Here is a 27,728-nt window from a genome sequence, read left to right as displayed (position 1 = left end):
CGATTTATCGATCCATCAGGAGCTTTTCTGCGCGGCCATTCTTAAAACTTGCTGGTATTGAGGGTATTTTCCACATTCTCACGCAATTTTCAGAATTATTTTGGCCTCCGTACCTGTTGGTTCTCAATAATTTTTATCACCAAATCAATGGTGAATTTATCAATTGATCAGGACAATTGGCCAAAGTGTTCTCTTGGTGTTAATTTTCCCTTTGAATAAGTCTTGCAAAGTTTCAGTTTTTCCTTGGTCTGTATAGTGAATGTGTTTGTAGTGAAAGAATGTAGAAAAAGTTCCAGTCTCAGTGAAGTGGATAGAACAAGTCTAAGAAAATGTATGAAAGATTATTAATTGATTTTATTCTTTCTGTGAGAAATTCGTAAAAATTGTGTAGGAGTTTCGATGAGATAGCAAGTTAGAGAAAGAAGAGAGAAGTCCAGAATAGAGCTTTTTCCATGCTTTTTCGAGCTTTCTCCGTGGGTTTCATTACATAACTCCCTCTCGACAACTGAAAATGTGCTCCCTGTGAAATTCTTGTGTTATTTGGCATCGCAATTGATCTCATAAAATCCAAATAATGATTCTTTTACGAGCACACAGTGTGTTGTGATTTTCCATGCAATAGTTTACAAGTGAAGAACACCCTTGACTCCTGAAAGAGGCATCAAAGACTCAGAAAGGGAATGAGGAAGTAAAGTAATATAATGCCACTGAAATGTAATTAGGAGAAAAGTTATTCATAGAAACTCACATCAAAAACGTTAATAAAAGTGTGTCAAAAGTGTCTCAAAAGTGCTAAGAAAAAAAAAGGATAATTAGAATTCAAGCAACATTGTAATCGTAAATTGAGGAGGACAATGTGAAATGATGAAGACGAAAAGCTCCACTTTTCCACACAAATGTACATATAGCTCATTCTGAAATTATGAAATATTCATTGTGTTCATATAGAGGAAATATGTAACATCTTTTATTGATTTTTTACATCAATTCGATTTAGTCTTCTTAAAAATTTTCCTCTTGCGCGCTTCATTTTTTTTCTGTTAAATATTCTTATATATATACATATCACTCCATATCGTTGTAAGGATTATTGTATCGCCATGAGCACAATGGGACCTGATTTTTCTAGATTAAGACGTTTCTATGTCTAAAACCCGAGGTGAAGAATGAACCAACCTCGATAAAATAGATAGACAGATAGTATATCAAAGACTCTTCTCTCAGTGTACAATGGTTCAATCTTTAGAATCGAAAGTGCCACTGAGGCTAAGGATACCAAGCCAAGCCAGGATAAAAATAATATACATGGATTTTTTTTTCAATAATTCCAAAATACGTAATCCTTATTCCTTTCTCGAAGATAATTTTTCCTTTAATTTTGGACATAACCTCAATGGAATTACAGCGAAATTCGTCGAAAATAGCTTTGTTAAAGAAAAATGTCACTAAAGGTTACACTACGAAGTCATATAAGTCTTTCACTCAATTATTAATTACTAACAAAAATTACATTCACATACATAGAAGCACAAGATTTTTTCCAATATGCTGTTCTAGTCATGTTGTTGCACATAACCTCAAACTCTAATGTAACCTCAGTAAAATATTTCAAAGATATGATATCGCGTTTAAGTAAGAGGTTATATAAGTTTAAAATCTCATAATTTCTATTTTATTTTGTTTCAAGAAGATAAATAAGTGAAAATAATAGCTTATTTACAGAAAAGCTTCAAAACTTCACCAGTCTTTTACATGAGAGTTTGAAAAGCATTTTGAAGGTTATATTCATTTTCAATTTTCAATCAAATTTCAAATAGTAAAAAAATAAGAGAATTGGGCTTCCAGAGATTCCTCTAAGTACAAAGTCGAAAGAGATCTATTTTTTTATTGCCTAAATTTAAAATGTATCGAGAATGATTTTAGAGAAAACAAAGACGATAAACTGTCTACATAAGGCTCCAAACAACACTTGTTTATTAAGAAGTAACATAAAATATCAATTTGTATTAAAAATATTACATTTCAAATTTGAGACTTTAGTGCTTACATGCAACTATGCCGAAATTTGGCACACTTACCCTACCTCAGGTAGTTTATCTTTATATTTTAAAGTGAATAAAAATGTAAACACAGCTTTGGTGGCCTATTTCGGCCACCTTCATTCTCATAGTTTCTTGCCCTTCCGGAATTCTTTCAATGTCTTTTTCACATCATCTTGTTCGTCGAAGCGATATATTTTGTTATTTTCTTGCATTGTATAATCTTTAGAGTATACAGAAGCTCAAAATTCATGGAAATTTGAAGAATAAAAAAGAGTGGCCGAAATTGCAAGCTGTCCGAAATTTGGTACACTTACCCTAATTTGAAGTATTTCCGAAGATATAGAGATGAAATTAAATGAGTGTCGTGCAGATTTGGAAGCGTTCGAGCGAATATTCAAGATTTTGAAGCTCGTTTTCTCCACTTCTCAATTTAACAATTTTATCGAATAGACAGGAAAGATAAAAATTCATGGGCCGATCGTAATGAATAAAGGCTTATTTTCTTCAGCATTAAATTCTCTTCTAGTTGAACTAAAAGAATTATTAAAATCCTATTTTTTACAGCATATTGAAATCAAAATGATATTTAAGTACTTTAAGTGTATAAACATTCCAAAAATTTCAAGAGTTTTTTTTTATCCTTTTTATTCTGGTTATTTTGTTACCCTAAAAAAATCGCGAAAACTATCCCGTTTTTAGCATTAATAAGGGAAACCGCCTTAATAATCTAAATTCAATTGATTTACAAACCTTTTTCTATTGTATTTTTCTAGACTCTTACGACTTAAGCTGGAAGAGAGCTTATCGTAATTATAATCAAAATAATGATCAGATTATATATCCATAAGTTTCTGACTAATCTATCTCTCGTCTTAAGCCCAGAAACGGTTTAGTTAGTGGGAAACTGATCGGAATTTAGTGAAATAATTATTTTGATTATAATTACGTTATGCCGTCTCTCGGCTTAAGTCGTAGTATGTCTAGGGCCGGTGGGCGGTGGCAGCCAAAATCCCGAAAGCCAAAATCTCGAAAACCAAAATCCCGAACGTCAAAATCGCGAAAAGGCCAAAATCCCGAAAGCCAAAATCCCTAATGTTCAAAATCCTGAAAGAGATGAAATTATATGTAGGAAAATGTTTAGAATAATTTTCCAAGACACAGAAGATTTCCCTTTGCCTCCAGCAAGACCGGGTGCAATCGCGGAAGTAGCTATGACACTTTTAAAAATTCGGGATTTTGGCTTTCGGGATTTTGGCGTTCGGGATTTTGACTTTCGGGATTTTGACCGGGACCCGTCTAGGGAATATCGGAGGGGGTTATTGTAGGAATAATGTGTACATAATTTCCATTTTATTATCTGGCTCCTTGGTAATAGCCTTACAACTGTTCAAGTTCATAAATTTTAATAAAATTAAATTTCAATTAAATGACTAATAATTTAAATATTTCGATTTTAGGGTATAAAGTCTTTTTATAGATCTCCTCTTGAGATCCATACCAATGAAATATATATATTATATTTAATTTATGTATAGTTCGAATGTTTAATTTTTTCGACAAGTACAAAAATCACATGTCACAAAAATCAATACATTTAAAAATTCATGAAAGTTTTGCTTAAGTTAAAAAAATTTAATAATAATAAAAGTGTTGCATATTTCTTTACAACTATTGGTATTTTCTATAAATTATTTTATTTATTTTTTCTCTCTCAACTTTTCTTTCAAGAGCACAAAAGCATTCGCTGCAGATGATACTATTTATACTTGTATAGAGCACTTTCAATGGTTGATTCGAGCGAGAAAAAGCCACCTCATTTAGAAATTCTTGTGTGAAAGAGCACCAATGTTTTAAAGCAAAGTTCATCATAGAAAAAGCTTTTCATTGAAACTGCACGCTGTTTTCACATTGCACAAGAACTTTTCTCTAGCACTCTGTGCACAATTGAGCGGATTGAACGACAAATTGCGGCATCTCTTTAGTTTATTCCTCTTTTTCTCCTGTCACGTCTCAAAAATAGCAGACATTTACTTGCTAGAAAAGAGTCCAAAGTATCGCTAAAGAATGGCCAACACAGCACATTTATTTCGTAGACAAAGCTCACGCGATTTGGCTCCATCATCGCCTAGAACTCTGGATAATTTAGAACTCAAGGTATGATTGTTATGCATCATTTCTCACCATTTTCCTAATTATTTATTTATAATTTATATCTCACAGAAATATTTGTTCTTTGAAATTTTTTAAATATTTTATAAATACAATAATTATTCTTTTTTGTTATGATATTAAATATTTAATACTTGACATATTTTTCACCTTAAAACTTACTACAGTGCCCTATTTAATACCACCCTGAACCCCTGAACACAATGGTGTTTTTGCTTTTTTTTAATATTGCGTTACAATTTAAATTTCTATATGGGTATTTTACATCTTGTAATTATCAAATATCGTATTATTTAAAGAAAAAGACCAATTTATATATGGTCAGATCAAATAGTGCACTACCCTTATAATGGGGATAATTTTAAAAGAAGAATTTTAAATAAAAAATATCGGCTTTGAGTCAATTACTTAATGTATTTCACATTTATTTTAACCTCATTTTAGGGATTTTATTCCATATACAAATGGGAACTAATTAATAAGATTTATTAGATTAATTAAATGCTTTAAATCCACTCAATTTTTTGCACCTTTCTATTTAAAATCCTATTTAAAATTCATAATGCATTATGTGGTATGGAAAATTAACCATAATTTTTCAGTATATAACAAAAGACAAAATATAGGTTCTCGCACGCTACATGTTTAATTTTGATTAAACATCACGTTTTATTCACAATTGTATCAAACTTAATTAAATCGAGTGTCACCCATTGTTTTTTGAAAATTGCTAATTTAAATTGAAAATTTGTCAATTTTGAAGTTTTGTGAAATATAGAACTATACAATCTGGACGGAAGAGCTTTAGAAAAATTAATTAAAAATGCATTTTTCTGTTATTTTTTAATAATAAAAGATTATTCAAATTTCACATGCAATCAAACAGTTAGTCATAAAATATTTTGGCCACATGATTGTGTATTATTCCACAGGGCATGGGACTGACAACCCCATCCTTGTATAAGAAAAAATAATAATCAGTGAGAAAAAAAGAGGCTGCGATTAACTTTTTTCCTCATAACTTTAACACCCTTTAGGTGTAAAAATATATCAACATTTTTTAATGTTAATTTTACACCTTTTTGAGGGTAAATTTAACATGAAAAAGGGTAACTCTAACCCATAATACACCTAAAAAGGGTAATATTTACACTGATTTCGGATCAATACTGCAGGGTATAATTGACTTTTCCGGAATGTTATTTTGACTTTTTCGGATTTCTCTCACAGTGATGGATGTCCCGAACTCTCCTTGTGGGAAGGCCTAGTTCCTCTATGAAACGTTGTGCCATCATTATTATTATTGCGTATTATTGGCTAGAGCTTGAAAATTTTTTAGAACTTCTAAAGGTTTAGTTAATGATAGAGCATGATGAGACTAAAATATTTTATGGAATTAAATACTCGCATTTAACTGGTTCTTGAAATAAAAAAAGATAATAAAGAATAATAAATACTTATTATAAGTATGTTTTCAGAGTTTCTTTACAATATCAGCCTCTGTGGTCAGGGTGATTAATCGTTCAACTTGCCTTCCACTGTTGTAATGAAGAAGTTTATGAAGAAGTTTCGGGAAACTTTAAAAGTTTTCCGGAAAATGTTCTTGCAAACTAATTGGTCCTGACATAGGGTTATTCTACAGAAATAAGTCTCTGACTGCAGCAGTTTATGCAGTTTTTTGATAAAAATTAAATTTGATCAGTAAATGCATAAAAATTGTGAAACATTCTTGGAAAATTGGAAAAATGGAGTTATGAACCATCTCGATATTGTGGGTTTGATTGAAAGAAATTCATGAAAGCTTTTTGTAACTACTGACCAAATAAGAAGACGGATTTTCTCTCAGGTCTAGTATGGAAAAGTACACTAAAAATTGCGTAATTTCTGGAGAAGTAGGACATCTTTTAATTCGAGCAGCTTTAAAATCAAGCCTTTTTCACCCATTTCTAAATGAAATTGAGCTTTATCATCATGTGATTCAGCTTCACAATTAATTTGTGGAACTAAATTATATTAAGATAAGGTCCAGTTGCATTTAAAAATAGGTGAAAAAAGTTCTATTTTAAAGGTCCTCCATTTGCCTTTAATACAAATAATAATGGGTCAATCCATCTCAAGACGACCGAAAAAATCGCAAATCGCGGGTTTATGGTCTCAGATGTTTTTGAATTTTACATATGTTAAAATATACGATAAAATAATATACCCCTATTTTTTTTTCACCCAAAAAAAATTCCTGGCCGGAGATACATGACGCCAAAGATGGCGTCTCGCGCTTCATTGGTCAACTGAGATTTTTAGCAAATATTTCAAAATGCTCTGTCTCGCGAACGGGTTGAGATTTCTTCTTATTCTTTTTTTTTATTTGAAAGATAATTTTATACTCTTTAAAACAATATACTAGTTTTCGTATTATCTGCTCAAGTTTTTTTGTAACGGTCTTTTGATTTTTGATCAGTAACATTGAGTACTAAATTCCCTGAAAAGACGAGCTTTCACTTTTGCGCTTATTTTTTTTTTAATATTCAAAATTTCATAACATTTTCAAAAAAGAAAAAATATCAGTTAAACTCAAAATTTTGAGTTCAACTTTTCAGGGAATACAGTACTCCATAACACTTATAAACAGATAAAAAATTAAAATTTTTCGAAATCGCGTTTTTGAATAATTTTTTTTTTGATTTTTCAAATGAAAATGTATTTTATTGACATACATTGTTTTTAGATTTATTTTAGGTTTTTTACTGTGAGATGTTGAAATTGAAAACCCTAGTAATGATGTATGAACATTTATTTTCTTTGTGGATTTCGCAAAAAAAGTGTTATTAATTTGTAAAAGAAAATGTGTATTCGTTTTTTGTAACATATGATCCCTCTGGAATTTTCTACACTAATATTTGATAAAAAAAAGTAATGAATAGTCAGAAAATATTATAAAGCAGGATCAGAATAAACGCAGAATTTGAAAATATTGATAAATTAATTGAAGGAATTATTAAATCTTTGGATAGATAAAAATCAGTGCTTAATGCTCAAAAGGAAAAAAAAACAAAATTGAAAAAATAGAGGAGAAAACAGACGAAAATTTACAAAAATTACAATAAATATAATTTATAAGTAGAAATCTCTCCATTATTTCTCGAATGAAGTCAATGTGTTCACTAAATCTTTAAAAAAAAAACTCTTAAAATCAAAACCCCTTTGGAATATGTACAATTAATTGCCATTGCCTCCTTTTCCTCACAGTCCCAGGTTATTTTCATTTGATTTAAAAAAATAAAATTTTTTAAAGTTTCTCATCAAAAATGTTTTACTTGATTTTAAGGTAATTACCTGTAAAACTGTATAAGGTCACATAAATCGTAATTTATTTCGTGAATTATATCAATTCTCAATATATCAAAATTATCTATTATGGGGGCGCGGGGAGCCGCTGTCAAACATACGTCTTAACGGTCACTGAATTTAAATTTTGTGCATTAATTCATTACAAACTCTACTGCTTTAGATAGGATAACTATCCAAGAAAACAAATTGGCAACTCGAATTCAAATCAGAAAAGAGGAAAGAGGCTTATTTTAACAAATTCGACGGGATGTCGTATTTTTCGTCCGCCATTTTGAGCAAAAATTTTGCATGACCTTCCGCGAAGCAAGAAAGCAATAACAAAATGTAATTTCATCTCTGTCGGACTATTATAAGTAATTGAAGAACCAAAGTTACTAAAAATCCATTCCCGACAGCAATTCGAATAAAAATTTCCCAGGAATAAATCATCAAAAATCACTCAATTTGCGTATGATGTATAATACCATGGTAAAGAATGAGTTATCGAATTAATAAGTAAACTGGTTACTGTGCATACCTCCTTAAATTATATTAAGATAAGGACTAGTTGCATTTAAAAATAGGAGAAAAAACTCTTATTTTAAAGGTCCTCCACTTGTCTTTAATACAAATAATAATAAAAAATACACTTTTTTTGTAATTTTATTTTTAATGAAATAAATTCTTAGTCATTTTGAAAGAGGAACATGTGATGATCAAGATTACTTTTTAAGTTAATAAATAATGTTGAATTTTCAATTTAAAATTTTATTTTTGTTTTTCAAAGATCTACTGTGAGGGAGAAAATTGTAATAAAAGAACTTGTCAATTGATAATTTTTATAAAAAAAAAGATTTTGAAACCAACATAAAAATCACAAGTCATCGTCTATTGAGTAAAGTTTTATGTGAAAATTTTCTGAAACTTTTTGAGACTTGCTTGTGGGAAACATGAAAAAGGAGGATGATTGTCTTGCTGTTTTCTAAAGGAAATCCCACATGAAACATTTGATTTTGCCTTTCTCACTCTCTCACTCTTTTACTCTCTCCTTTATTTTCTGCCATAGGATATGAAAGAAAATGAAAAACAATTGAGAGGGTACAGGGGTAGAATTGAAAATTAAACCATTTCAAATGTTAAAACATTCATTTATGAGTCTATATGGAAATTCATAAACAGAAATGTCTGCCATGAAAAGGTTCTTCACAATTCTCATCAAAAATTTAATCAAAAAAAAATGTATTTATTTTTTATTTCAATTTTTTTTTCAATTATCATTCTTGGAGGGATTCAATTGACTTTCATCATAATGGTTTTTATATTTCATTGACTGTAGGAGTTACGCGGAAGACTGGTCAGGGCTGAAAATGGTTCTAGGATCTCAATGTATGGTGCCACAAATCAGGCATTTCAGTCAGACACAAATGATCCTCAGCCAATACTGCCTGAAATTAAAGAAGCACCCGTGGATGGTGCCGTGGAGCAGGACATTTGTCCTGAGAGACCGGAGGATGAACGTGAGAGCTGGGACAGTAAAGTCACCTTCCTTTTGGCCACCATAGGCTATGCCGTTGGCCTGGGAAATGTTTGGCGTTTTCCTTATTTGGCGCAGAAAAATGGTGGTGGTGCCTTTCTCGTGCCCTACTTCATCATGCTTGCTATCCAGGGAGTTCCCATCTTCTATCTAGAATTGGCCATTGGACAGAGATTGCGTAAGGGAGCAATTGGTGTCTGGCAGCAGGTATCACCTTATTTGGGCGGTATTGGAATATCATCGGCTGTGGTGAGCTATGTTGTGGCGCTCTATTACAACACAATCATTGCCTGGTGCCTCATTTACTTCCTGCACAGCTTCGAGTCACCACTGCCATGGGCAGAATGTCCTAAGCGCTTATATAAGAATTTCACCTACGACTTAGAGCCTGAATGTGTGGTAAGTTTCTTCATATGCAAATAATTTTAGCATTTCAAACTTAAATGGTCTGCAGACCGAAATCCGTGCTAGCTATTGTAAAGAGGAAGCGATCTCGAGGAAGACACAGGATAAAGTGGCTGAAACAATTTCAGAACCTAGCCTGGAGTCATCTTGGGATCGACTCCGAATCCGGTTTTCAAGTGGCGGAGGATCGACAGGCGTGGGCTGCTAAACTGCGTGTCCTAACCCTGCGACCCCGATAGGGATAAGCGTTTGAAAATGAATAGCTTTGAGACCCAAGATTTATCTAAAAAGTGCTTGAATCTCTTTCATTTACGGGAAAAAGGGGAAGTGTGCCAAATTCCGGCCAGCTTGCAATTTCGGCCACCTTTTTGTTCCTCGAATTTCCATGAACTTTTAGACTTTACGTACTCTTCTAGAGATTATACAATGCAAAAGAATAACAAAAAAATGTAGCTTCGACAAGCGACATGACGTGAAAAAGATATTGGAAAAATTCTGGAAAGGCAAGGAACTATGAGAATGAAGGTGGCCGAAATAGGGCACCAAAGCTATGGCTATATTTTTATTCATTTTAAAATGTATTAGGAATCTTTATAGAGTAAAGGGACAGATAATCCTAACCGGCTTATGTAGGTGAGATTCTTAACGTGAGCTAACTCGGAGTGCATGCAAATTCGATTTGATGCTGAAGTAGGGAGACGCCATTCAGTTATCTTGAACCAAATTCGTGAAATTATACAAGTTTTGTATTTGAACCAAAATATCAAGGATTTGGATGAACTGGCAGAAAAGTGATATATGGGTGAAATGTAGACCAGAATGTTCTCTATAATTTTCCCATAGAACATGAACTCATCGATTACTCAGAAGCCAAGATAAGCGAGGTTTTTTGTTTCTTAACTCGTTTTTTCATCCAGAGTGCCCCAAGTGTTCATTTGTTGAACTTCAACTAAATCAATGAATTGTTGTATTTTGCGGGACTTTCCATTTAAAACCCTATTTTAAGTGTCTTGGTGGAGTAGAGGCAGTCAAATTGGCATCTGAGTGATTTCAAAGCGTTATTATGGGAAAAATCAATTTTTTCACACTTAAACGGCAAAATCGGAGTGATAGCGTAGTCTGAGCGGAAAATGATGTATGGACGAAATGTAGAGACAAATGTCCTCTACAATTATGTTGAAGTAATCATCAAAATCGGTTCAGCGACAGTCGAGATAATTGAGGTTATGTGATATTGAAATTGGTTTTTCGACTGTGGCGCCCCTGGTGTTGGTCCCACGAAGTTCAAACATTCTAGAAAGTTGTAGCAATTGGTTAGATCTTTCGTTTAAGCCCTCATTCATCAAAATCGGTCACATAGAACCGGATATGATTTTTTGAATTTTGTGAACTTTGACCCCTCATATCTCCGGTTCTATTGAAACCACAGCGCGCATACGCACCATTTTGGAAACGTCCTAGACTGGACTACAACATACTAAAATTTCATTAACTTGCACAATGCCGTTTTTGAGAAAAGTGACTTTGAATTTCGATGAATTTTGACGCTATCACAGCGCCACCTGTGGTGACTTTTTGAACTTCCATCTGAAAGTGCTCATCGAGACGAAACCAAAAAGGTAAAATTTAGGTCGCTATGTTAATTAGAACCGGAGATAGAGGCCGGTCAATGTTCGAACTTTGACCCCTTATAGCTCGGGTCAGGGGTTATGGATCGACTTAAGGTTTTTTTTTGTTTGATAGGTATAATCAACGGCTACAACATACTAAATTTTCAGCCCGATGCACAATGGAATTTTTGAGTTATTTAACTTTAAAGATTTAAAAATTTTCTTTTTAAAAAAAGCGCCCCTAGCGGTGGTTTTATGAACTTGCGATGTTAGAAGGGGAAGTGGCATTTCACGAGAGCTTTCCAAAAAGCCCTCACTTTTTAAATTCTGACAATTAGAACCGGAGTTATGGCCATTTTAAGAAATTTTTTTTGGACCCTTATAGGTCGGGACAGGGGGGTCGGGGGACCTTAAGTTTGGTATTGATGGAAAGCTCTAAGGCCCAGCTATAACATACTAAAATTTGAGTCCGCTGAATGCCATAGGGGCGGACCTATTGAGAAAACAAAAAAAGGGGGGTCTTCAAAATGGCGGAAGGAGGGGTGGGGGGTGGGGGGTCTATGCACCAAGTTGCAATTTTCACCCGATATATAACCTTTGCCGAAAACCGCAAGTCGATATCTTTTTTAGTTTAGGAGCTATTAAGCTCCAAAGAGCGGCCGGCCGGCCGGGAACGTAAATTAGCCACATATATATTCGTGATCAGGAAGTGCTGAAACACATTTTGGCCAAATTTGAGGTCGATCGGACGACATGAAATTTTGTTAGGATTATAGTAGGTGAGATTGTTAAGAATCTCACCTAATAAAGACGGTAAACTCTTTACAAGGTTCCCAGCAACACTTTTCAAGAAGAAAGAATAAAAAAAAATCAATTTGAATTTAAAATATTATATTTCAAACTTGAGACTTTGACGCTTGCATGCAACTATGCCGAAATTTGGCACACTTACCCTATTTCGGAGTTGTTGCTTAGAAATATTCGGAATTAAGAATTAATATAATAATTTAGAAAGATAAACTAGAAAAACAGTCCTTAGATCTAAGGTTTAGCCACATGGTTTAACGTTTAACCCTTTAGGGATGATTGGTCATTCGCTGTCGTAACCCATAGAGAAAATACTTTTTTCCTGACTACCTAAAATTATTTATTTCTTATGTTTCTGTTTGTATGTAATCTTAATGCCCAACGCACAATAACTTTTGTTTAGTAAACATGTTTTTGACATTTCAATGAGAGTGAGTGAGATCTAGATCTAGTCATCTCGCTTATTCTCATGGGAAATTTTGAAAACATGTTTACAAACAAAAGTTATCGTGCGCTGGTCATAAAGTAGAAGGTTTTGGAAGTCTAGAATATTTTTTGCAAATCTCCCAAATCGCCTGGTTCTAAATTAGAGCACTTTAACCATATGGATAAAATTTTGATTTTTTGACCATTTAAGTCATCAAAAATGCTTTATCTAAATATGCAGCTATAGTTTTTATATTTTCGACGCATTTCAATCCAATTTTATTAATCTTGAATAAAAATAAAAAACAATAGGGTATGTGTGCCAAATTTCAGCATAGTTGCATGCAAGCACCAAAGTCTCAAGTTTAAAATGTAATATTTTTAATAAGAATTGAATATTTTTGTTACTTTTTTATAAAGTGTGTTGCTTGGAATCTTGTAGACAGTTTATCATCTTTATTTTCTCTAAAATCATTCATAAAACATTTTAAAATGAATAAAAATTTAGACATAGCATTGGTGGCCTATTCCGGCCATCTTCATTCTCATAGTTCCTTGCCCTTCAGGAATTCTTCTAATGTCTTTTTCAGATCATCTTGTTCGTCGAAGCTACATTTTTTGTTATTTCTTTGCATAGAGTATGCAAATACTAAAAAATCATGGTAATTCGAGGAACAAAAAATGTGGCCAAAATTGCAAGCTGGCCGGAATTTGGCACACTTACCCTAGTTTGTTTTGAATATTACCAGTTAGAATATTACAAATACAGCGTTGAAATCAAAAATCAAATACAGTTGGGCTGCTGGTGATAGCTTTAAGCACTTAAGAGTTAGCAGATGTATTATGAAAACTTAACAAATTGGTTAAAAATGTTATATGAACTACATCCGAAATGTGTTTAATTATGTCTTGCGGCCTCTAACAGGGTGCGGGAAAACCTGATGGCGAGAGCTCAGTCTAACCAGCTCCCCAGCCCGCTTTTTTAAGCCCCCTTGCACAGGTCTTTGGCCTTAGGCCTCTTTTGACCGTTATCTTGGTAAATAAAATAATTTAATAAAACCATAGTATCAATAATTTAAAAGATAAAAAAAAAGAATCAAAACATGATTGATAAAAAGACCATTAAACTAGAGCAAGTTAAAATAAGGAATGATGACGTAAAGTGAAAAGAATATTAAAGAAGAATGATTTATTGAAGATTGGGGCAAACTTTTATCATACCAAACTTCGAAAAAACCTGCATTGTTTCCAGAATTTGACCAATTATCTTGTTTATGCTTTGAAGTTTTTTTTTAAACATCTCTTTAATGTTTCTTTAATTTCCAGCAATTTCAATCAAAATTTGCGACATTATTAAATATTTGAGATTATATTAAAAACAATTCCATTTGAAGTATTTATACGATCCAGTAAGATCTAACGCTGAATTAAACTCCAAGCAAAATAAGTTCATTTTTTAAACGAATAGATACCAAAAGCCCTACTTACCCCTAAATTAAATTACACTCTCATCGACTCAAATTTGTCACACCCTTCCTTTTCATTGATTTTATGTTGAATAGAAAGTTTACAGAAATGTTTTTAAGTTGTCTTTACGATTGAATAAATTTAATTGTTTCAAATGGTCAAGATTTTGCTGAAGTAGTTCTTAAAGTAGGGAACACGGTTCTCAAATAAATACTGCTCAACTTTGGTGTCTATTTTTAAATTTAATAATAATTTAAGCAAAATTCTAATATTGTGAAAGATAAAATTATATTGACCTATTCTTACCTTTCAGAGCTCATCACCAACTCAGTATTATTGGTACCGATCAACTCTCATGTCCTCTCCAAGTGTCAATGAACCGGAAGTGTTCAATTACAATATAGCTATTGCTCTGATCGTGGCCTGGTTTCTGGTGTACATGTGCATGGTGCAGGGAATAACTGAATCTCCTAAAGTCGTATACATTACTGCAATCTTTCCCTACGTTGTCCTCATCATCTTCTTCTTTCGCGGGATCACTCTCAAAGGAGCCAGTGATGGACTTAAGCATCTCTTTACACCACGATGGGAGACTTTAGCTGATCCTGTTGTCTGGTTAGAGGCGGGAACGCAGATTTTCTTCTCACTGGGGCTCGCTTTTGGGGGATTGATTGCTTTCAGTTCCTACAATCCGGCCAAGTAAGTGCATTTGTTAGAGCTACGGATTATAATCTTTTTGATCACTTTCTTATAAGAAAACAATCATATACAGTGAGTGTCAATAGTTTGTTGCCTAATGGATGTTTGAGAAATCAAGTGAAAAAAATGATAGAAAAAAATACTTTTCCAAATTTTTCTTTTTGCAGGTGAGTTCCTTGTAATCCGTAGATATTATTTATAGTTTTCAAAAAAAATAATTAATTTTATTTCATATCAAAAATAATTGTTTTCCAAAAGTTGGTCATTTTTGAAAAATCAAAAGTTTGTTGCCTCATTAAAAAAACTAATTCAAAATGGTGAAAACGCGCAATCAACTTTATGTAAACCGGTTACATTTTGAGCTTATGACATTTGATAGGCAAATGGTGAATTTGTACATTTTTAAGGCTGTCAATGTTAAATATATAGGTGTAAGAGTGATGATAAATAACAAGAAATAATCAGTTTTTTGATAATTCATAATTTAGGTTATAATGGCAAATTACAAAAAGTTGAAAGGTGGGATATTGTCCAGAGATACTGCTGGAAGGAATCGGCGTCGCTTAATTGCCAAATTTTATGGAAATTCATGAAAAGTTATACATAAAATAGTCAAATATTATAGTTATGAGGCACGAGTACATCTGAAAAACGCTACTGGTAGACTCAGGGTTTCGACTCAGAAAGTCGATAACCGCATTCTAGGTATCTCTGATAGTAACCCCATGATGTTTGCTTCAAAAATTCAAAGTCGGCTGGTTACAGAAGGCATACAGGCTTCAAAACCAACCGCAATTTAATGAAAGTGGTAAGAATAATTACTTGGTTTGCAGGTTTCCATTGGTAAACAAAACCAATCTGGTTAAAAGGTTGTAAATTCACTTGGAGCATGCTAAAAACGTAAAAATACAACCTCTTACGCAGTTTGGTTTTGCTTACCAATGGAATCTTGCGAGCCAAGTACCTATTCTTATATTTTCTTTCATTTTGAGTTTGATTTTCGAAGCATTTGAAGCCTGTATGCCTTCTGTAACCAGCCGACTTTGAATTTTTGAAGCAAACATCATGGGGTTACTATCAGAGATACCTAGAATGCGGTTATCGACTTTCTGAGTCGAAACCCTGGGTCTACCAGTAGCGTTTTTCAGATGTACTCGTGCCTCATAACTATAATATTTGACTATTTTATGTATAACTTTTCATGAATTTCCATAAAATTTGGCAATTAAGCGACGCCGATTCCTTCCAGCAGTATCTCTGGACAATATCCCACCTTTCAACTTTTTGTAATTTGCCATTATAACCTAAATTATGAATTATCAAAAAACTGATTATTTCTTGTTATTTATCCTCACTTTTACACCTATATATTTAACATTGACAGCCTTAAAAATGTACAAATCCACCATTTGCCTATCAAATGACATAAGCTCAAAATGTAACCGGTTTACATAAAGTTGGTTGCACGTTTTCACCATTTTGAATTAGTTTTTTTTAATGAGGCAACAAACTTTTGATTTTTCAAAAATGACCAACTTTTGGAAAACAATTATTTTTGATATGAAATAAAATTAATTATTTTTTTTGAAAACTATAAATAATATCTACGGATTACAAGGAACTCATCTGCAAAAAGAAAAATTTGGAAAAATATTTTTTTCTATCATTTTTTTCACTTGATTTCTCAAACATCCATTAGGCAACAAACTATTGACACTCACTGTACATAATATTCATTAATTTTATCATACAATAAAGTCACTGGAACAACAAGAATCTCTTGTTTAGCATTTTAATATTCTAAGATTCTCAAGAAGATTCTTAAGGTTTTTGAAAGTTTTTTTTTTACTTTAGTAAAAACATTTAAAAATGATTTAGGGCAGAATCACATTGACAGTAAAATGCTCGCCGTAGCTTCACCGTATTTCGTTAATTTACGCATTTTCATTGCAATTCTCCATTACCGTATTACGTTATCTCATACTCGGTGGAATTAGGTGAAAATAATATTAGAAAATTGAAGAAATAAAGCGAAAATGCGATACGGTGAGCAAAAAAAACGTACGATTCATTTCTCTTACAGATTTTTTTGCTCACCGTTTATCGAATTTTCGTTTTATTTCTTCAATTTTCTTATATTATTTTCTCCTAGTGCCACCGAGTACCGCAGTCCCAGCATTATGCACTTCGGGATTATGCACCTGACGAAATTATGCACATACAAGACATACAATTATGCACACTTGCATATCATTGGGAGTCAATCTATGAAATCATTTTTGAAATACGCCTGAATGTATACTAGTGGAAAGTACTCTCCGTTCGAACGTTCATGCTTTCGAATAATGTGAATTTCTTCTACTTTTCTTAAGAGATTTCCAAATAATTATCAATAATTGATGATAAGCTAACCAGTATTTAATAGAAATGTGAAAGTCAATTAGGAAAACTAAAAGTAAATTCATATTATTCGAAGGCATGAACGTTCGAAGGGAGAGTACTTTCCCCTGCTATGTTGCGCCGCGAGAAATTTGAAGACACTGTGCTTATTTTTCAGTATAAAACTTTAATTTATTTTAATTAAGGTAAAATTTTTGAATATTCTAACCATTCATTGAAGAACTCTGTCCAAAAAGTACAGTTTGTTAATGCATTTCTATTAAACAGTTGAATCTTTTTGTTTTGATTACTTTTACACCGCGCGAAATTCGTTCTACGGTCGATTTATTCTAAAGAAAGCCCCTGCGGGTATGCAAATTTTTTCGATGCATAATGCCATTTCGCGCGTTTTTTTCGGTCCCGGGACTGAGTGTATGAGATAAGGTAATACGGTAATCGAGAATTTGCGTAAGAATTGCAATGAAAATATGTAAATAAACGAAATACGGTGAGCATTTTACTGTCAATGTGTGAGCATTTACTGTCAAAAACTTCAAAATGGATTTTGGGAAAGCTCTTGATGAACTTTTCTTGGAGAAGCTACAAATGTTGCCTCAGAAGAATTCTTACTTAGAAGAATCTCTTAAGCTTTCCACATTTTCCCAAAATAATCAAAATCGTTTTAGCATTGAATCTTTGGCGTATTTTTGAAAGAAGCTTTGCACAAAAGCTTTTGAGTTTCTAAAGAGCATTTCCCTATGGTTAGAGATATGAACTTTCAATCTTTAGTGATCCCCTCGCATAAATCTATTCTGCCTATTTCCTCATTTTCCCTTAATACCCTTCCATACCTCTCCAAAACAATGTTTCTTTGGGATTTTCTTGAAAATTCTCTCCAGTGATTTCTTTTATTTTCGGCTAGGTTTTGGAATTAGTTCTTGCAAACTTTTCGTCCATAGACACCTAACTCCGAAAAAATGTTCGATATAGAATTTTCGTAGGTCAGACTTAAATTATACTTTGGAAAGCCTATTTCTCAATTGATTTGTTTAAATCTGCAAAATAAACGCAAGGTAGAGTGAGATGGGGTATTTCAGAATCATGTCTATTTGGGAATTTTGAGATTTTCTCACTGTTTCACATGGTCAAAAAGAAAAAGGATATCACGAAGAAGTACAAGACTTTACATTCGAGAGTACTTTTTCGTTGTTTTTGCTTTTGCCATCTAAATATGTTAGGAAATCTCAAGGTCCCAAATTGTACATGATAAAAAAGGCGCGTTAATTCGAGCATTCCACAAAGCTGAGATGCTTTGCCGTCTCTTTTTTTCGGTTTTTTTTTTTTTTTCAAGAAAAAATCTTCTTGGTGTCTTTAGCAAGCTTTTTGCTTATGAAATCCATAAAGTTAATAAAGATTTGGTTTAAATTAGATTTTTAAACGTATAATTAACATTTTTTCTTTAAGCGGAATTTTCATCAAGAAAAGCTCAATTGGAAATGTTCCAGAGAATTTTTGATGAAAGTGAAAATGCTCTCGTGTTTGTAAATCATCTAATTGGGTGAATTTTAAACAGAAAGCTTGTTTGAAAACCTTGAAAGGAAGTTTCAAAGGAAAATTTAAGGTACTATCTTTTTAGGATCTAGATCCCTTTCCCTTCACTGAGAGAAATCCGAAGAAGTTAAAATAACATTCCGGAAATGTTAATTTTACCCTGCAGTATTGATCTGAAATCGGTGTAAATATTATGCTTTTTGGGTGTATTAGGGGTTAAAGTTACCCTTTTTCATGTAATTTTTATCCTTAAAAAGGTGTAAAATTAACATTAAAAAATGTTGATATATTTTTACACCTAAAAGCTGTTAAAGTTATGAGGAAAAAAAGTTAATCGCACCCTGTTTTTTCTCAGTGTATTAACTTTAAAAAAAATCAATAATTGTTATGTGCAATCTTCATAAAAAGCGTGGTTTACTTTTAATTAAGTTGGACTTTAGGAGATCGGCTAAAAGATTCAACTAATGATGGTTACGGTAAAACTTTTCATCTGTCTTGAAGGGGTGTGGCCTAAAAAGTCTTTAAAGGTGGAGCTTACAAAATTTTTGAATATCGACTTTCCCTGAATAATCAAATTTTACTTGCATAAATCAGAATATTGATTGATTTTATGCTCTCTACTATTTTTTCTAACATTAGTAACAACTGCTACCGTGATGCCCTTCTCGTTTCCATCACTAACTGCTGCACATCGATGTTTGCCGGAGTTGTAGTATTCTCAGTGATTGGATTCAAAGCTACAGCAATTTTCGACAAGTGCATGGAAGATAAAAACAGTTTAATTGCTCTCAATAAAACAACGGATTTGCCTGTATGTGATTTGCAGAAGGAGTTGGACAATGTAAGACAATGATGAAGAAATTTCCCTTTTACAAATTAATGAGCCTTTTGCTTTTTTTAAAGAGCGCATCTGGAACTGGATTAGCATTTATCATCTTTACGGAAGCCATCAACCAATTTCCAGGAGCACAACTTTGGGCAGTATTATTTTTCCTTATGCTCTTTACTTTGGGCATTGATTCGCAATTTGGCACACTCGAAGGAGTCGCAACTTCTTTGGTTGACATGAAACTCTTTCCCAAAGCCTCGAAAGAAGTTATCGTCGGGGTGAGTTAATTGTTCTAGCCATCATTCATATTTTATAAGCTTTCCATTTACTTGGGGCCTTTTCTGACGCAGGCTCTCTGCTTCACGTGCAGCATCTTTTCTATGATGTTCGCTCACGGAGCCGGAAGTTATATCTTTCAACTTATGGATAGTTTCGCTGGCAATTTTCCACTCCTTATTATTGCCTTCTTTGAGTGTCTCTCCGTGAGCTATGTGTATGGGATTAAGCGTTTTGCCGATGATATTGAATTAATGACAGGATCTCGCCCAGGACTGTACTGGATGATATGTTGGAAATACATATCTCCTTTGGCTATGACTACCATTCTTACGGCATCTTTCTTCGACCTAGCAATACGTGGAAGCAACTATCCTGCCTGGAATAGTCTCAAAGGCGCCACAGATTCTCTGGAATGGCCTCATTGGTGTATCGCCATAGCCATAATAATGATTCTTTCCTCGGTCTTGTGGATACCTGGAGTAGCTATTTGTCGGTGAGTGTGCTAAAATCCTCTTTTTAATAGCAAATGTATAGACTAAACCAAACATTCACGGAATTTCAATAGAGGAGGGAAGTTGATGAAATTACCATGAGATTTTATCACTGACTTTACACGTTGCTCAGACAAGAGTTTGTTGGAAATTTTTTCTAGGTCAGGATTACGGAAAATTTGCATACCCATTCACAAGCTTCGAGAAGGAAGGGATTTAACGTGTGCAGTGTGCACCCTTCTTTTAATGTTTTTTTGTTGGACTATAAAATCCAAAAGTGTTCAAAATTTTTTAAATTTTAGAAAATCATTCAAAAGAGATGGCAAAGCGTCCCAGCTTTGCGGAATGCTCGAACTCACGAGATAGAGCTCTCCTTGAATTAGTTTTTCGCATGATTTTTTGGTGCTTACTGATCTACTAGAGATCAAATTGATTCATAAATCACGAAAGAATTTCAAAATCAAAAATTGGTAAATAAATGATCATTTAGGTTCTGGCATGAGTTACAAATATACAAACAAAAAATGTAAACATGAGAAAGATAAGTCACTCACGGATATTTAACCGATTCAACTGATTTCAAGATCAGTAAAACTTTAACTTTCGAAAATTCAATATGGCGATTTTTTCAGGTCATAGGTATGTTTGGACGGAATGTTTGCCTGGACCACCTCCAAAATATATCCAAAAGTAAAAGAAATCGTAGAAGCCATTTTCAAGAACCAAAAAAAACATGGTTTTGGAGGGGATGCAGGGGGGGTGGGGGAAAAGAAAAAAAACCTCTAGAGATATCGTTTTCTTTTATTATTGATCATTGAAGACCGGAAGTCGATATCTCTTACCGTTAAAACTCTAGGACGGTAACAAGTTAAAAAAAAGTCGATTAGGGTAAGTGTGCCAAATTCCGGCCAGCTTGCAATTTCGGGCACTTTTTCTGTTCCCCGAATTTCCATGAACTTTTAGATTTTACATACTCTAGAGCTAGAGATTATACAATGCAAAAGAATAACAAAAAATGTAGCTTCGACAAACGAGATGACGTGAAAAAGATATTGGAAGAATTCCTGAAGGGCAAGGAACTATGAGAATGAAAGTGGCCGAAATAGGGCACTAAAGCTATGGCTATATTTATTCATTTTAAAATGTATTAAGAATGATTTTAGAGTAAATAAAGACGGTAAACTCTTTACAAGGTCCCAAGCAACACTCTTACAAAAGAAAGAATAAAAAAATCAATTTGTATTTAAAATATTACATTTCAAACTTGAGACTTTGACGCTTACATGCAACTATTCCGAAATTTGGCACACTTACCCTATATATCTGCTCTCCCTTTGAGTTCGAGCAGTAAAATTGAATAAATATCAAACCTAGAGATAAACTTTGAAAATTTCTATAAAGTAAACAACATGACTTTTAATCTGTCTTGAGATATATTTTAAAATTATATAATTTTTTTTCTTGTAAAATATTAGGGGAAAGTGGTATGCCTTTGAATGTGGCAGCCTTTGAACATTTATTTTTTCCTCTTATTTCCCAAAGCAAAAATTCTATTTTGTTAAACAAAGTTAATAGAAAATAGTTAGTTGTATTGACTATTGTTTAGAGAATAGGGTTTTGCTTTGGAAAATAAGAGAAAAATTGAAATATTCAAAAGCTGCCGTATTCAAAGGCCAGGCCACTTTCCCCTATATTTGAAAGTTTTCGTAAACTCCAATGCAAATTCACGGAATTTTCGTGAATCTTGAATTTAAATTCGTGAAGCATCTTGCTTGCAAGTAATAGTAAAGTCGGTTTATTTTTTCTTTGCCAAAAATTGCTTGAGAATTTTTCTGGTTTTGAAGTTCATCATTGAGTTACTGCTCAAATTTGGTATTTTACTAATTAATTTTTTTTCCGCTCATTTATAGAAACTTAGACCGCAAAAGAAATCCTAATATTCTTTTTAAGCTATGTAATACAGTTGGAATTTGATAAAGATAGAACTTAAAGACAGGTCAGGTTTTATTTCCCAGCATCCTCTAGAATTAGGGTAAACCCTGAGAAGACAATGACTATTTCTAGTCATGATTTTTCTCATACTCGCAAGGATTTCCGGTTCTAATTGTCAGAACTTGAAAAATTTTGGTGTCTTGGAAAGCTCTCGTGAAGTACTGCAAACCCAATTTTATCAGATTTAATCTAAGGTCCGAAAAATCGATTTTCGATTTTGAAAACAGACGATGTTTCTTCTTTAAATTTTATAATGTTGTAGCTGGGATCGAGAACTTTTCAACGGTGGGTCACACTTCTCCTTCGATGTTCCCTGACCCGAGCTAATTAAAAATATCTTAACCAGATCATATTTTTCTTCTGCTTCCTTCTCTGTTACCTTGTAGATGGAACAAAATCTGACAATTTCTCATAAAATAATGAGGAAGAAACAGAAAAATTTTATTTTTTAACGGTTTGTTTTTCTTTTTCGATTAAATTTTAACGGTTTTGAGTTGTTCTTTTGACAATTCCACAACTTCACAACTAGAAATATGTGTTAAGATTTATTTTGTTGACTAATTTTCTATAGACTCTTTTTATGACCCCAAATTCTTTGTACTTGTTTTAGGATGAACGCCTCATATGTACCTATATCGATAATTATCTATGTCGCTTACATCTCCGGTTCTAGTAAAAGAATTTGTTCCCTGCTTGGTTCGGTTTCCTGAGTATTTGGTTGGGAAAGTAAAAAAAAAATGCCTGATAACTCTTTGAGGGTGAAAAAGCCAGTTTTTGCAAAAATTAAATATAGAAAACTAGGGTGACGGCATTACTAGTGGCCTGTCTTTAGGGGAGACTGGGGCAAAAGTCACAAATCGAAAAATTCAAAATTCAATATCTTCCAAGGTAAAAAAGATAGCAGCTCAAATTTTTTTCTATTGATAGCCTCCATAGACCTTCTTCAATGTCGTAAGTTTCTTAAAATTCGAACAAGGAATTTAGAAAATAAAAAAAATATCGAAATTTCTAGCCCTATTTTTCAAATATTTTCTTTGCAGAAGATAACGATTATTACCTACTTATTTTCCAAAATTTTTTTTCCAAAAAAGATGCACTGGTGAATATTTTCTAAATAATTTGGATTTTTTGAATACGAATCCGCTACACTCAGCTCTTCGTTATCCGGCACTTCGTTATCCGGGTGACAGCTGCCAAACACTGGCGGTTGATGTATTCAAATACGATTTTTTACGAAGCATGCAGTTTGTCCAGAGTGAATTAATGTGTTATTTTCATTTTATCAAAGTTTTTGACACACAATCGTGCTACAAAATGAAACATAAACACACCACAAAGAAAATTCTGTTGTTTTTCGACAAAAAACAAATTCCCACAGCAGAAAATAGAAAAAACGTTGACCAGATTCAAAAAACCAAAATGTCATTTTGTCCCCACGTCAGCCGGATAACGAAGAGTCGAGTGTATCTATTTTAGAATTTCACAAAAGTTCTTTTCTCCAGATATCCTTTTATTAAAAATGGCCACTTGGGGTAAAAAGTAATAAAAGGTATAGAGCAAAAAGTAGCAAAAAAGCGAAGCAATTTCTGATGTCTCACGGCGAAAAGAAACGTCATTATCAAGTCTCGCCGCTTGTTGTTTGCATTGGTCAAACGATTTGCAGTCTTTTGTGTTTTTTTTTTCTAAAATAGCTTGAAAAGCGCTTTTCTCGTTTTCTCACTCTTCTCGCAGAGAAAACGGTATTTTACAAAGGTGTAGATGAATAAATTTTCTATGAAAATATGTCCTCTAGGTAATTTTTTTTTAATTTACAGAAGCTTGTAATGAAGCGAATCAAAATATGATAATACCCAATGTAGGGTACTATTTGCCTCAGCATTTTTGAGAATAGTCTCAAAATTACCTTATAGAAATTGGCTCGATAAACGTATTTCCTTACAAAATAGAGGAAAATTACTTTCACAAAGTTGTAGAGCGGTAAATTTCCTATAAAACTGCGCTAATTAAAAATTTTTGAAGCGCCTGGAGTAGCTTGTAAAAAAATAGAATATCCGTTTTGTTACTTTTTGCCCCAGTCTCCCCTACTTTTCTGTAGAACTGTACGATTTCTCTAAATGTTAGATTTATATAGTTATTATAGTATTTTTTAATAATAAAAAAAAAAACAAGTTAGATTGTTTTTGAGAATTTATATTAAAACATTTTAAAGATGCATCAAATGACTAGGGCTTCTGCGAGATACCACTTGAATTGATCAAAATGATCAGCAACATGAGCTTCATTTTCACCCTCCCCCCTCAGCTATCAAAACCTATCCATTAAACTCGTCTAAATAACATTTTTTTAAGATATAAATATGATAATAAAACTAATAAAAGAATAAAGCATGGAAAACACCTTAAACGCAAAATTTAACAAAATATTTGAAACACCTTTGTTATAAATGAATTTATGTAGCATATATGTTAACGATGAAGGCTTAGGTGTCAGTGTAAACGATGAAACTTTAGCTGTTAATTATATAAAATACTCTGATTAAACAATATGACTGTGATAGTATCTGATAGTTTAAGTAAACTGAAATAGGATATACCCATTAAATTCTAATTACATTGAACTAATTGCAAATTGCAAAGTTCTAGATAGCTGTAATATATTTCAATTAAACTAATCAATATCTTGTCCTATTTTAGGCTTCTGGGAATCAATATAATTGAGGACACAGATCCCGCCTGGTTTCCTGTCAATGAACTCCGTGAGGTGCACGGAATTGTTCCTGTGGAGCCCACAGAGGTGGAAAGGACACTGTTCTGCATTCAACCCGATGGCTCCGAAGGACTCTGTTGTCCAACGTATTCACTGCGGGAAGAAGCTCTCGAGGAAGAAGAGTAAGCATAATTGACAATTCCCTTTCACAGCAATTTCTTCTGTGATTCTCGACATTGAATGGTATAATTAGGTTGAAATAGGAGAGACAATGGAGCAAGATTGGGAAATGGGAAAATGTGTTATTCGTTAGTGTGAAAGGAAAGACGCGCGCAGAAAAAAGTCAGGAATTCGAGTGAAAAATAAAAAGAAACTTCAGCCATATCAAATAATTCCATATCTAGCACTTTTCTTGTGACTTTAGTTCGGGACAAGCAGAATTAAAAAAAAAACTCTTTTTCGTCACTTCCTCTTCAAAGACTGAACAAAATGTTAATAGTAAGAGCGAAAAAAACTCACCGAAAGTGTGATGGAGATGGCAAAGAAGCCACTTTTTCTCCAAGCACCCGTCAACTTTCCCCCATCGTCAATATTCCATGAGTAATAATTTAATTTCGTTGGAAAATTAATTAAATTAAATTGATGCCGTCTCGAAAATTATTTATGAATAGTAGTGCTGATAAATTATTAGATACATACACAAAGTGCATAGTGACACAGAAGATTAATAATAATTTTCAAATGTGATGAGAGTTGTTTATTAACTACTAATAGGGTACTAAGGTAAATTGGGAAGTACATTAATCGAAAAAAAATGGAAGCACAAAAAAATATGCCGTTAACAGACAACACAAAAAAAATTAAAATCTAAGACACTTTTAACAACAAACAACAAAAAAAAACATTACTAGCATAGATTTACAACAATCATAACCAACGGCTTGAGAAGACAAAAAAAAAAGGTGGAAGAAAGTTTATGAGGAAAATACCCTAATGATATAAATGTGTGTTGTAATAGACATTATTTAGTCAAAATAAAATTAACATATTGTAGCTAAAGAAGTTAAACTTCTTACCCTAATTACCTCTTTTTCGTTAACAGTAAATTTCGTATGAGAACAAAAACTTTTGTTAAGAGTTCCTTTTATTATTTACATTGAATGGTGGAAAGCCTAATTATCTTGTCTATCTATTTAAAAGTAAAATAATTGCAGAGCAAACGCTAAAAGGACTAATCATGTCTTATATATGGCGCAATCTCATAAACTTTTGAAAGCATTTCAAAATTTGTTATACGACTACATTTTTTTAATAATTCAATTATTTTTTTGAAATTGTTGACTATGTAGAGGCCTAACGATAAAATATCGACTTTTAGTATTCAATGATCCCTCCTATAAGTTAATATTGATTAAAGAAATTTTTCTTCTGTCTTGGCCTCTTTATATAAAAATAAAAGATTTTTTAAGTTTTTTAAATATTCTTGTTTTTAAGTTGAGTTATGCCCAACGAACAATAACTTTTGTTTAGTAAACATCTTTTTGACATTTCAATGAGAGTGAATGAAACATAGGTCTAGTCGTCTCGCTCATTCTCATGGGAAATTTTGAAAACATGTTTACAAACAAAAGTTATTTTGCGCTGGCCATTATACCGGTCAAAAGATGATTTTTAATGTTTTAATAGGGGAATGTTGGCATGGTTCGCACAGAGTGAACCTTCAAAAACGCAAATTTTCTCTATGTTTGCAATTTTCTCTATATATATAAATATATATAGTAATAAAAAGATATTCAAATTTTCAATAGGATTGGATTGGCCTCAATTTGCAATGCATTCGTACAATAGAAGAAAGAGGCTATCTTTCAAATTTTGCTTTTTTTTGCTTTTACTACGATAAGGTTAAGTTTCATTTCTAAAGTAGGAGAAAATGCCCTATTTCAAAGGTGCCCAACTTCCTCCTACCGGAAATTGATTCTCCATTCTTTCAAAACTTCTTTTTATTGGTTTGTAGGTGCATGATATAGACTTAGAGGCTTAATGGCCTAGACACACTTACGACTTAACGGATATACGGCTTAAGGTTATAATCAAAATAACGATTACCTGATTTTCAATAGTTTCTGACTATTGAAACTAGAGAAAACTGATACTAGAGAAATTCAAGTCCATATTGAACCATTTTCCTACACAAGCGTAGCGAATTCGCTTCAATATGGACATAAATTAGTCTAGTGTGTAGAGGCCATAAGGCGTATTTCGGCTTTAGCAGAGAAACAGTTTAGTTAGTAGGAAACTGTTTCTAATTTAGTCAAATCATAATTTTGATTATAGTTACGTTAAGCCGTCTCTCGGCTCAAATAGAAGTGTATTTAAAATATAACGGTGAAAAATTTCGACTTTTGGTTTTCGATGATCGTTTATAAGTTATGTCATTTTTTTTAGATAGTTTTATCCTATAAGAACCATATTTTAGGTTTATTTTGAAAATGGCCTAAGTGGTACTTTCATTTTCGGATTTGCTCTGTGTTAACGGTAATATAACCATGAAAGATCTACGAGAGATTATACTTATCTGTTTTAGCTGAGGTTCTTTACAAGCTCTTTAGAATTATACTTTCTGATAAACTTCACAAATTCACAAATTTTGCAAAATGTTTTGTTACTTAGTAAATGCTTTTTTTTGTCAACATAATTCTATCACAGTATTTTGAAATTTATAAAATTTTGGTCAAATAGTAATTAATTTAATGATAAGAACATTTTTGGTCAGTAAAATATTCCATTAAACAATGTCTACGATATCAAGACCATTTATGACTAATTTTTTCTTTACCAACTATATTTCACTATTTTTATGCACTGAAAATGCCTTATTAAACATTTAATAATAAATACATATGAACTATTTTTACCAATATACTGAAGCTTTATTTTCTAAGTTATTAAATTTATAATTTGATTTTAATCCACGATTTTCAATAGTTTATGAGAAGTGCTAGCTCCGATAAGTTG

At 32.7% G+C, this 27,728-nt stretch overlaps 2 protein-coding genes across 4 annotated transcripts in view; one reads left to right on the top strand and one right to left on the bottom strand.

The window, feature by feature from the left end:
- The first annotated feature begins 58 nt into the window (after positions 1 to 58).
- LOC129807448 (sodium-dependent neutral amino acid transporter B(0)AT3) lies at positions 59 to 27,449 on the top strand. 3 transcript variants are annotated; one of them, XM_055856730.1, is made up of 8 exons: positions 59 to 898; positions 4,063 to 4,196; positions 8,875 to 9,471; positions 14,101 to 14,486; positions 19,056 to 19,257; positions 19,320 to 19,523; positions 19,596 to 20,017; positions 24,701 to 27,449. In XM_055856730.1, exons 2-8 carry the CDS (start codon positions 4,107 to 4,109, stop codon positions 24,897 to 24,899), a joined length of 2,100 nt encoding a protein of 699 aa, XP_055712705.1. In that variant the 5' UTR covers positions 59 to 898; positions 4,063 to 4,106; the 3' UTR covers positions 24,900 to 27,449. The 3 variants fall into 3 exon arrangements, with proteins under 3 accessions (XP_055712705.1, XP_055712703.1, XP_055712706.1); XM_055856728.1 differs by having other exon boundaries at positions 78 to 898; positions 3,771 to 4,196; XM_055856731.1 differs by lacking the exon at positions 4,063 to 4,196 and having other exon boundaries at positions 80 to 898.
- Positions 14,010 to 27,728, bottom strand: part of LOC129807450 (tRNA dimethylallyltransferase) — a 131,065-nt gene continuing 117,346 nt past the window's right edge. Inside the window, exon 10 of the mRNA XM_055856735.1 lies at positions 14,010 to 14,471. The gene's annotated coding sequence lies outside the window, so the exon portion shown is untranslated. The remainder of the gene's footprint in view (positions 14,472 to 27,728) is intronic.

Source organism: Phlebotomus papatasi, chromosome 3, assembly GCF_024763615.1.
Source record: "Phlebotomus papatasi isolate M1 chromosome 3, Ppap_2.1, whole genome shotgun sequence".
NCBI classification, from domain to species: domain Eukaryota; kingdom Metazoa; phylum Arthropoda; class Insecta; order Diptera; family Psychodidae; genus Phlebotomus; species Phlebotomus papatasi.
The sequence above is the reverse complement of the archived record's forward strand: the minus strand, read 5'-3'. Positions and strand labels throughout refer to the sequence as shown.